This window comes from Octopus sinensis, linkage group LG13 (genome assembly GCF_006345805.1).
Source record: "Octopus sinensis linkage group LG13, ASM634580v1, whole genome shotgun sequence".
Classification (NCBI taxonomy): Eukaryota; Metazoa; Mollusca; class Cephalopoda; order Octopoda; family Octopodidae; genus Octopus; species Octopus sinensis.
This window is the reverse complement of record NC_043009.1, coordinates 23,090,697-23,103,196: the sequence shown is the minus strand read 5'-3', so window position 1 is coordinate 23,103,196 and position 12,500 is coordinate 23,090,697. Positions and strand designations below refer to the sequence as shown.

The window sequence follows — 12,500 nt, the reverse complement described above, 5'->3', positions numbered from 1 at the left end:
ACAAGTTTTTAAAATTTAAAGGCGGTGCTCCAGCATGGCCACAGTCACATGACTGAAACAAGTAAAAGAGAGAAAGAGATATGTGCGTGTGCGCGTGCGCACACACACACACACAGAGTCAGCAAGAAAAAAGCTTGACATTATAACGCAGCCAGAATGTGCCGGCAAATCGCTCCGTATCAAGGTGAAGTTAGTCAAGAACCTATGATAATCGGAGAATGCTGCAGAAACGCACGCCATCTATCTCAGAACTCGATATAAATATATTTTTGCTCCCACGTGCAAATGCTTCTCAACCTCTGATAACATTTGATAAGCTCTCCGCATTTTCAGCCAACAGCAACATCACCAGAGCACCACCACCACCACCACCAATCGCCATGTTTCCAAATTTGTATTCAAGTAACAAACTTTGTTGCAAACACGTTATTAAGTGGGCAATGATAAGAACAGTTGAGTTCAATTTAGACTTCTCCGTCTTTGAACTAAAAATTTTTGTGTAAGTCAGGAGAAAAGATAAAGACTAACAAAAAACGATAAAGTGATAGTATGTTGTCAACTTAATGTGACAAACCCATGAAAGGGAAGAATGCTACAGTTATTTAGCCCTCGGAAACACCGTTTCCTGTTGGACTTGACATATTTCCCGTGTCCTTATATTTTCAAAGTGAAGATAAGCACCTCTACCCAGCAAAGCCAGCATCCAGAGACTAGTTTCAGTCATTGCTCATCCACAAAAAACGGTTTAAAATGTTGGCAAATTTGGTGACAGGAGCTAAGTCGATTACATAGGTCCCTGTGTCCAACTGCTGTTCGTTTTATCGATCTCCGGAAGGATAAAAGCAAAGTCGACATCACTGGAATTTGAGCTCAGAACGCAAAGACGGACGACATACCGCTAAGCATTTTCCCCGGAATGCTAATGGTTCTCCCAGCTCGCCACCTTAAGTAACAAAAAATAACAACAGCGATCAATTGGTTTCAATATCGGCACAAGGCCAGCAATTTGAGGGGAGGAGGTAAGTCGATTACATCGACCCCAGTGCTCAGCTGGTACTTATTTCATCGATCTCCGGAAAGATGAAAGGTAAAGTCGACCTCAGCAGAATTTGAACTCGGAACGTAAAGACAGACAAAATACCGTTTAGCAATTTTGTCTGGCAAACTAACGATTCTGCCAGCTCACCGCCTTAACACAAACAAATAATAACAATAGCGACTAATTAAAAAAACTAATTAAAAACTAATTAAAAATCAACCATTACTACTACTACTACTACTACTACTACTACTACTACTACTACAACGACTACTGCTGCTGCCACAGGAACTGCTGAATCTGAAACAACAGCGATAGACGCACCCTTTTCCCCATTGTAAAAAAACTTAAAGAAGGAAGATAACAATAATGTCAACAGCTATTGCTGCAAAAACTGATTAAAAGATACTGGGATAATATGTGTGGGTAGGTGTATATATCTATATCCATATCTGCATCTGTTATTTTCATTTTCACTTTCTCCCCTATTTCTCTCTGTCTCTTTCTCTCACATTTGTGTGTGTATGTGTATGTACGCGCGCGCGTGTGTGTACGCACACAAACACATACACATACACACACCACACACATATATCCATTTATGAGTATGAAAATTGTATATATTTATGTATGTATGTATATATTTATGTATGTATGTATGTATGTATATATGTATGTATGTAGCACGAGAACTCTTGGTTAAAAAACAGAAAGACAACATCGTTCAATATTTAGTCACAATGTTTGTATCTTTTCTTTGAATATTCATCCGATAGATGAATTCACAGTTTCCACTTTGTCGGCCTTTTTCAGGAATTTCACAGTCGATTTCCTAATGTACAATATTCAAATGAGCAAAAGGAATTTAAAAAAAAAAACAATGAAAAATACGCAAAACCAATCTCTAGAAAAACTTCAAAAAACAACTTCGATAATAATAAAATATTAATAATGGCGCTGAAGATTGTGGTAAACATTGAATGAAAACTGTGTAAATAAACAGTAATTTTAAAGAATAATAAAATATACGAAAACTTTCTTTTTAAATTATATTTAAATAAAAGTAAATCAAAAGATTTGACGAGGATAGAGCGTGGACCGGAAGTCTCTAGAAACTTTGCACACGTTAACATACGGTTTCAATATGGACAGTCATATCTAGGAACATTATATTGTATAATCCACCGCATAGCCCTGAAGTTTATACGGAGAATAAAGTACATGTTCTCTCTCTTTCCCTCTCTCTCTCTCTCTCTCTCTCACCCTGACGAAATATTTTTGCTTGAAACTTCCACGTCTCTTCTTTCTCAAAATAAACCAACTTATTCAACCGACTTGAATTGTTTTAACACACATATTACCAACTCAGAATATTGCTCTAGATGTACCCACCCGTCTCAAGATCCTGGCGCTAACTGTCCACCAAGATTATATATCCGTAAGCAGAACATCAAACTTTATTATTGCATGCATGGCCTAGTTGAGGAAACCGTCAGTTACATCCAAACTGGATTCTTTATTATGGACATATCAAAACTCATTATGGGAAATATCAAGGTGTTACTGTCTATATCCAATTAAAACAAGATGATAAAGATGATTATGATGTTGATTACCATTTGTTTCTTGGGTTTTTTTTTACCTCTAACTCGGAAGAATTAACGCAAATAATTTAATTCATATTTTTCTACTTAGAATTCCTGCATTACAAAAGGTTTTCCACGTCATTTCTCCAGGTAAAAATATGAGAGCTAGATGATGCACACCCGACTTAATAATAATAATAATAATAATAATAATAATAATATAATAATAATAATAATAATAATAATAATAATAATAATAATAATAATAAATAATAATAATAATAATGATAATAATAATAATAATAATAATAATAATAATAATAATAATAATAATAATGATAATAATGATAATAATAATGATGATGATGATGATGATGATGATGATGATGATGATGATGACGACGACGACGATGAACTCAACTCTAAAAATCGGAAATGAACTCAGCTCGAAAAATTGCATCGAAGCCATTAACATCCTGGCACTTTCAGGAATCCAATATAGTTTTAACATCATTAACTGGAATCTTACAGAACTCCAACGCCTAAGAACTAACTTCTAAGGACATGCACCACCCAAAAGCAGATGTTGATCGTGTGTACCTACCTAGAAGTAATGGGGAAGAGGGAATGATGTAGGTAGAACTGTGCTATAAGACCTCCACAATAGCATTGAACAGGCATTTATCTAATACAGAGGAGTGGATTCTGTGACTTGTGTGCAAACACGAAAGCAGCAAAAAATCACATTCGATCGTCAAGGAAGCTTGCAAATTCGCAAGGAAACTTGGCATTAACCTTGAAATAGTTGAAGAACCTGAAACCGCTGTCACAAAACAAGCAAAATGGATCAAGAAGACTACAAAAAGAACAGGCAGAAACAAATTGAGGAGCGATGGAGCCAGAAGTCTCTGCATGGACAGTATATACTTCGAAGTCGAAATGCTGATGTAGATCAAGCAACAACCCATCAGTGACTGAGACGTTCAGGACTGAAAACAGAGATTGAAGGTTTCATACTGGCGGCACAAGACCAATGCTTACTCACAAAAATCTACCAGGCTAACGTTCTTCAAAACAGTGCTGACCCTAAATGCAGATTCCGCAACACATTTGACGAAATAATAGACCATCTCGTCTCGGCATGTTCTGTGTTGACACCAAACGAATATAAAAATCTCCAGAATAGGGTTGGACTGTATTAGATTGGAAAATATGTAAACACTACAAAATCAGCACCCCTACTTACTGGTACGAACATCATCCTGAGCCAGTCGTTGAAGATAAAAATGTCACTGCCCTCTGGGATTTTTCAGCCAACACTGACAGAACGATCCAAGCTAAACGACCAGACATAATTATTAAAGACAAGGAAGAAAATACTTGTGCACTAACAGATGTAAGTGTTCCCACTGATAAAAATATATCTGTCAAGGAATTTGACAAACTAAGTAAATATAAGGACCCGGAAATTGAAATACAAAAGAAGTGGCGTCTTAAAACGAGAACTGTTCCTGTTATTGTAGTAACAGAACTGTTCCTGTTATTGTATAGGTATGATTAAAAAAAGGGATGTCAGAAACATCTAGATAAGGTACCAGGGGAGCCATGTCTCAGAGAAATCCAAAAGATTGTGCTGAAAAGTACTGCCCACATCCTTAGAAAAATCCTATCCATTTAAATGTCCGTGTTATATTATTTTAAGATAGTTCACTACCTCCCCTCCACAAGCTTTCAGTCATAATGTAACATCTCTTATCCTTCACTCACCCCAGGACGTTGGGTGTATCTCGGCAAGTGACTGTAACAAAGATGCAGATAAATAATAATAATAAAGTAAATAATAATAATAATAATAATAATAATAATAATAATAATAATAATAATAATAACGGAAGAAGTTCAAAACTTTTGGAAAAGGATTTGGAGTGACAAGAAGACGTACAACATAAATGCAGACTGGATTATACAAACTGAAGGATCCTACCAAAATTTACAACAACAAGCATGGGAAGACATCACAATAGCAGACCTAAGAAAGGCACTCACGAAGGCCCATAATTGGAAATCCCCCGGTAAAGATAGGGTGCCGAATTTCTGGCTCGCATCGCTCCCATGCACACACGGTAAGCTAGTTCAGCTGCTCAATGGAATTATGAGAGACCCAAAGAAAACACCTGAATGGTTAGCAAGTGGCATTACTTACCTACTCCCAAAGAATAACGAAACCAACCTTCCAAAAAACTATCGGCCTATAACCTGTCTATCCACCACGTATAAAATCCTAACATCTATCCTGGCGGAGAAAACATATGCATTCATGGAGAAGAACGATATTTTCCCCATTGAACAAAAAGGGTGCCGCCGAGGCTCTTACGGATGCAAAGATCAACTGCTAATCAATCGTATGATCCTTGAGAACTGTCACAACAAGCGCAGAAATTTCAGCACCGCATGGATTGACTACAAAAAGGCCTTCGACAGTATACCGCATCCATGGATCTTGAGATCGCTGGACATCTTCAAAATTTCCCCTGTGATTTCAAACTTCCTGAAGCACAATATGTCGTTGTGGAATACGAATCTCCAATTATACCACTCTAATGGCCTCAGAAAATATAAACATCAACTGTGGAATTTTTCAAGGTGACTCACTTTCACCTTTAATATTCTGCATAGCCCTAATACCCCTTACAAGTGAATTAAACAGAACAGGGTATGGGTATAAAATTGCCAATAAAAAAATAAGCCATCTATTTTATATGGATGACTTAAAACTTTATGGTAAAGACAATAATGAACTTGAAGGCCTATTGCGCACCGTGAAAGCATTCAGCGATGACATCGGGATGGAGTTTGGACTTGAGAAGTGTGCCAAGGCCACTTTCCAGAAAGGGAAAGTGAAGACCACAAATTCAGTCGAGTTAGATGTTGACACAGTCATAAGAGAGCTTGAGCAAGAACAAACACAAATATTTAGGGATAAATGAAGGCTCTGGTATTCAGCATGCAAGCATGAAAGAGAAAATCAGGAAGGAATGTTATAGGAGAGTTCGTGCAGTCCTGAAATCTGAACTAAATGCACGTAACAAGGTGTTAGCTATAAATTCCTTAGCAGTTCCAGTTGTTACTTATAGCTACAATGTGTTGAACTGGAATATGAGTGAAGTAAAGAATATAGATAGAAAAATACGCAGGCTGCTGAGTTGTAATAGGATGCACCACCCAAAGGCAGACGTAGATCGCCTTTACCTTCCCAGAGCCCAAGGAGGTCGAGGCCTGATCCAATTTGAACTAGCTTACAAAACAACCACAATTGGACTGGCCAAATATCTCGAAATATCGAATGACTGGATGCTAAAGCTCGTGGAAAATTACGAGAGACGAAAGAAGCTTCATTCTATCATAAAGGAAAGCAAAAAAATTGCTATTGATCTCGTGCAGGATACCCAAACTGAACAACCCGAGGGAAGTACGGCAACTATTGTTGCAAAGAAGGTGAAAATGATGGCAATGAAGAAAGCGCACGAGCAATTGGCTGATAGGTGGGAGGAGAAACCTCTGCACGGCAAATATGTGACCCGCAGCAAACAAGCTGATGTTGACCAGAAGCAAACCCATCAGTGGCTACGGAGCTCAGGGCTAAAAGCAGAGAGCGAAGGTTTTATCCTGGCTGCTCAAGATCAAAGCCTATTAACCCGGAACTACCAGGCCAATGTGATGAAAAATGGAGCAGACCCAAAATGCCGATTCTGCAACGATATGATTGAAACAGTGGACCACCTAATCTCTGGATGTAAAGTCTTAGCACCAGTGGAGTATAAATTAAGACATGACAGAGTTGGCCAATATCTCCACTGGCTAATAAGTCGGCATTACAATATCAAAACTGCCGACAAGTGGTATAATCACCACCCTGAGGCTGTAACTGAAGGAGAAAATGTAACCATTCTGTGGGACTTTCCAGTACATACAGACCGAACCATCAAGGTCAATAAACCAGATATTGTTGTGAAAGACCAAAACAATAAAGTTTGCTTATTGATCGACATGAACATCCCCTGTGATCATAATATCTCAGCGAAAGAGTTTGACAAGCTCAGAAAATATAAAGACCTACTCATTGAAATTGAGAAAATGTGGCATCTCAAGGCGGTTACAATACCAGTGATCGTAGGAGCACTAGGAATGATCAAGAAGGGAACCGAAAATTATATGAGAATGATCCCTGGCTTACCATCCCTGCAAGAAGTGCAAAAGATTGTCTTAACTGGTACATCACACGTATTGAGAAGAGCATTGTCGATGTGAGAACTGTTGCTGCTCATGTATTTTAATTTAACTTTAAAAAAAATTTTTTTTTTAAATGAACGAACTACTGAGTTTGGTTTAATGGCCTACCAATGTATACTATGAGTTTCTTTGCCCTAGGAGTCGGGAAGACACTCGGCAAGAAATGGAAGCAAATTTGAAAGAAGAAAAAAAAAAGTAATAATATAATAATAATAATAATAATAATAATAATAATAATAATAATAATAATAATAATATACAGTCATTAACTCACCTAACGGAAGGCAGGACAATACCACTAAAACCGCCGTGACATATTTGTTCTTCAACTGATTAGCTTTAGATGCCATTTCTACTTCGAAGTTGTATCCAAACCAATTCCCAGAAAAATAATAGCTTTTACTTACTGAATCGTACGATCGATAACAAACGCTGATATGTGTGTATGTGTGTGAGAGAGGGGGAAAGAGGGAGAAAGAGAGCGTGTGGGTATGTGTGTATGTGTGTGAGAGAGAGAGAAAGAGAGTAGGTGTGCATGTGTGTATGCGTGTGTTGTATGAGTAGGTGTGTGTGTTGTGTGAGTAGGTGTGTGTGTTGTGTGAGTAGGTGTGCGTGTGTGCGCGCTTGTTTGTGAGATTTTTGCAGTTTTTTTGCCTTTTTTGTACTTTTTAGTAATCATCTGGCTTTAACAGTCAATCATCTGGCATGACAGTCAATCAACAACCATACTTGCGTAAATACTCAATGCCTGAAATTTTGGAGGCCTGATATTTTGGGTGAATTTCGACATACTTAATAATTGATGTATGCTCTTTTATAATTTTCTAATTATTTCAAACAGAAAACATTCTTGAAGCATAGGCGCCCTTAATTATGAACATGACAAAAAAGGCTTCGCTTACTTTTCTTGCATGAGTTCAAGCTTAGGCACAATGCCTCCCAAACTGCTGCCAATATCAACAGAACATTGGGAGAGGGGTCCACAAGTGATTGCACGGTACGAAGATGATTTCAGAAATTCCGTAGTGTTGATGAGACCTGCACTGGTTAATTGGCGCGGTCCAATTCTGCTCCATGATAGTGCAAAACCACGTGTTGCAAGAATGACGCTGCAGAAACTCACAGACTTGGGATATGAGACTTCATCACATCCTCCATATTCTCCAGATCTTTCACCCAATGACTATTATTTTTTTAAGCATTTAAACACGTTTTTAAGTGATAAAACTTTCAGGTCCAAACTAGAGGTGGAATCAGCGTTCAAAGATTTCTTAGCATCAAAGCCAATACGTTTTTATCAACGAGACATAAATAAGCTCGTTGATCGATGGCAGAGATGCATAGATATTCACGGTTCATACTTTGTCAAACATCTCTATTGTTAATTTTTCCAGAATAAAATTATATTTCTGAAATCGGCCATTATTTTCGGAACAACCTAATAGCTCATCAGATCATCAGAACATCAGAACATCAGAACATCATGTTTACACCAACGATTCAACTGTCAAAGGTCCAGAGTCGCAACATTGGTCTGACCATGATGTTCTGATGAGCTAGCTTTCTTTATTTGCCTCGATCTGTGAATATGCAATTGTATTGTATAATACCGACATGCATATTAATGCAGATATGTAAGCTGAAATTATAACTGCATCAAGAAGGTTACAAAACGGCCGTAACCCTAAGGATGTCAAGTGGTTAAATAAATATAACTCCTAAATTTTTATGGTTTAGACAGACAGACAGACAGACAGACAGACAGATAGATAGATAGATAGATAGATAGATAGATAGATAGATAGATAGATAGATAGATAGATAGATAGATAGATAGATAGATAGATTGGTTTCGAAGTTTGGTACAATTACATCGATCCCAGTGCTCAACTGGAACTTATTTTATCGACCCCGAAAGAATGAAAGGCGAAGTGGACCTCGGCGGAATTTGAAGCCAGAACGAAAAGATAGACGAAATACTACTAAGCATTTTACCCGGAGTGCTAACGGTGTTGCCAGCTTACTTCCCGCATACGTGTGTGTGTGTGTGTACGAGTGTCTGTGTGCCCGTGCATGTGTGTGTGTGCATATATATATATATATATATAGTTGGCATCTAAACTACACGACCTCATGTTCCTAAGATTCCTATTTACATCTTCATCTGTATATTTACCTTCCTTAAGATGTTATTAATTGATTTGAAAACTTTATATTATTGGAAAACCTATATAAAATTAGCTGAAGATTACTCGGCATCTTAAATCTGCTGTAATATTTGCAGCTTTTAATAAAATTGGATTCATTCTTGTTGCTTATTTTGTGTATATATATATATATATATATATATATATATATATATATATTAGATTATATCTATATATGCATACTAGCAGTATCGCCCGGCGTTGCTCGGGTTTGTTTCGACCCGCTGGAATTGGAATTTTGAAAAGTAAAAATTTTGCATTATGTAGCTTGTTATTCTCTTCAAGTGAACATTTTTCTGGTTGAAATACTACGAAAAGTGGCGACACAGCAGTGAAAAAATCGTAAAAAATAGGAATTTTCATAGAAAAAAGCACCTTTTTGATGTAAATAATTTTTGGTGTTAACATGGTCCAATTTGAATTTTATCTTCTACGAAAGGAAGAGCAACCCTTCTTCTATCATACTCTCATTTTTGGTCAACTTGCGGAGGAGATAGTGTTAGTTGCGGAGGAGATAGTGTTAGTTGAAGGTTACCAAACCTAGCGCACACAGACAACTTCAGCTTTATATAGAGAGAGATAACACACACACATTAATACACATACATAAACGCACACACACATGTATGTGTGGATGGATGGATGTATGTATATATGTACATCTGCCCACTTTTTACCATATTTTTATCCTTCACTTTCTACACACACATACACACACACTCACACACACACACACACACACGCACGCACACACACGCACACACACACACACACACACACACACACACACACACCCCTTCTTAGCTTACAATTTCTTTCTTTCAACAATTGAGAACTGAAGTACGCTCGCAAATTAATACTACCAAAACTTAGCGACAGAAAGTAAATTAAAAACCAATTTTAATTTATAAAATATAGAATGAAATGTACTTCGAAAAATCATAGGTAAATTCCAACTGAAGAAATTGTGTGAGGAGTAAATCGTTATGTATTTATTTGTTTCTATTTCCTGTGTATTTTTTTGAGTAGTGGTTGAAGGTACACTTGCAAAGAGAAAGTAGGAGAAAGTGTGGTAATAGAAGGAGTGAAGCAGTTGAAATTAGAGAGGCAAATCGTTACACTTGCAAAGAGAAAGTAGGAGAAAGTGTGGTAATAGAAGGAGTGAAGCAGTTGAAATTAGAGAGGCAAATCGTAAAATATTTAGTTTTCTCGAATTTTTGCTTAATTGGGGGTCAAATTGAAAAAACTTTATATGCCATGACCCAATGGAATCTACTTCGAAAAATCATAGGTAAATTCCAATTGAATAAATTCTATATAGTACAATTGTATTAAAAACAAACTATGTGAGAGGCAGAGAAAATCTGCCTTTTATCATAAGATACTTATATCGGCTAAAAGATAACGTCGATTAGATCGACTCCAATTCAAAAATGTTACCAGAAATAAAAATATACATCTTTCTCTTTTCTAAGAAACCTTACAGTAATTTATCATTGTCTAACCTTGTCGGAGACTCACAGCTGTGAAAATCTTTAAAGAGCACTTAACACTGTCGCCGTCGTATTAAGACTAGTATTAGGTTTGTGACAGACATATATTTCTAACTATTGATTGTCCTTGTAATGGCAGTTTACTGAATTAAACGAAATATTTGTTTGACGATTAACTACTTTTGGAACTTATATTTTTCATAAAATAAATAAGCTGAAATAAATGCTTCCTACGCATATATAAGTAGATATAATACAGATACTTATATACATGAATGTACGTAAACATACATATACACAAGTATGCAAATAAATACACACACACATTCACACACACACCACACACACACACACACACACACACACAAATATATATATATATATATATATATATATATATATATATAATGTAAGGCGCCAATGTCTCAGGCACAAATACGGCGAACTAAAAATACATATTGACCACGTACACATTTAATATTATATTCATGCATATACACACATAGGCAGATGGACAGACATGCATATGTATACATAACATACGTGTGTGTGTGGTGTGTGTGTGTGTGTGATATTTGCATTTGTGCGTGTATGGTGTGTTTGTAAAATGGATTACAGTATGTATACATACATGTGACATAATATATATATATATATATATATACGCACACACACACATATATCTGTGTGTGTGTGTGTGTGTGTGTGTGTGCACGTCACATCTGTTTTTAATCATTTAAATTCTTCCTCTGAAGAAGGAGCTGGTTTCTGACAGAGATACAAAAGTTCCATCTTTGGAATGTAGATAATGAAAATAAAGTCACATTTAAAACCTGAGAAAAGTCTTGCATAGTTTTACTGTTCCACTTACAGATTGCATTTGCAATGTGTGAATCAGTTGGTCGATTTATTTTTCTGAAAATCCAACCTTATTCAGACAGGCAGTTAGGCATTTACTTACAAAACCAAGTGCACCAATTATTATTGGTATAAATATTAAATTTGTAATCCGGATACAGAAGATGGAGGTTTTGAACCAGTTGTCATAGTTATATTTTTCTCTTTGATCTTCAAAGAGACATTCACATCAGCAGGACAACTGACCTCCATGACGGTACATACTTTCCCTTGTCTGTTCCAAACAACAATATCCGATCTGTTATGCTTACACTTGACATATGCTTTGATGGGAATGTTCCACCAGTCTGTCTTGAGCTGATATTTGTGTACGTATTCAAAAGCAGTCTTTTTTGCCGAATAGCATTCTATATTGTTTTTGCCACATTGTCATATCGCATAGGGAGATAGTACCTTGATAACATTTTGGGGCAACTGCTAATCACATGTCTGATCTTCCACAGAAATAACACATAATCTTCATTTACGGTTGCATCTTGGAACTGTCTCTTTTGTTGTGTAAGTATTTAGTAGTAATCTCCTGTTCTTGGATTGCAAATGCATAGCCTTCGAAATGTGATATGATGTAGTGGTCACGAGTCCAAGAGAAGCTTCGCTTCATGTCAATGTTACTATCTTCTTCGAGTCATCGAGAAATATAACCGTGCATAGTCTTTTTTTTTTTTTTTTTTTTGGTATGCTAATCCGACTGATTTTAGGTTGTATCAAGGAGAGAGTACTTCCTGAAAATATCATTTTTAACACGTAGGATATTGTTTTCAGCGCTAAATTAATGTATTTATTTTTGCTGCTGTTTTTAGCAAGAAGCGCTGTCTGAGAGAGACTATGCGACATTCAAAGGCTGTCTGCACTAATTTCAAGTCCTTACCTCCTTCGTCTCTTCTTGGGTACAGCCTATCGATATTAGTATTTTTGTGGAGATTTTTCCAATGGATATTAGAATCTTGCGAGTTTTAATGTCTATGGA

The 12,500-nt window shown here is 36.6% G+C and overlaps 1 protein-coding gene across 1 annotated transcript in view; it reads right to left on the bottom strand.

The window, feature by feature from the left end:
* The window catches only part of LOC115218390 (tryptase-2), a 35,783-nt gene extending 28,456 nt beyond the window's left edge, over window positions 1-7,327 (bottom strand). The window contains exon 1 of the mRNA XM_029788177.2: window positions 7,190-7,327. Coding sequence (XP_029644037.1) covers window positions 7,190-7,265 — 76 coding nt within the window. The 5' untranslated portion in view covers window positions 7,266-7,327. The remainder of the gene's footprint in view (window positions 1-7,189) is intronic.
* Window positions 7,328-12,500: the final 5,173 nt, after the last annotated feature.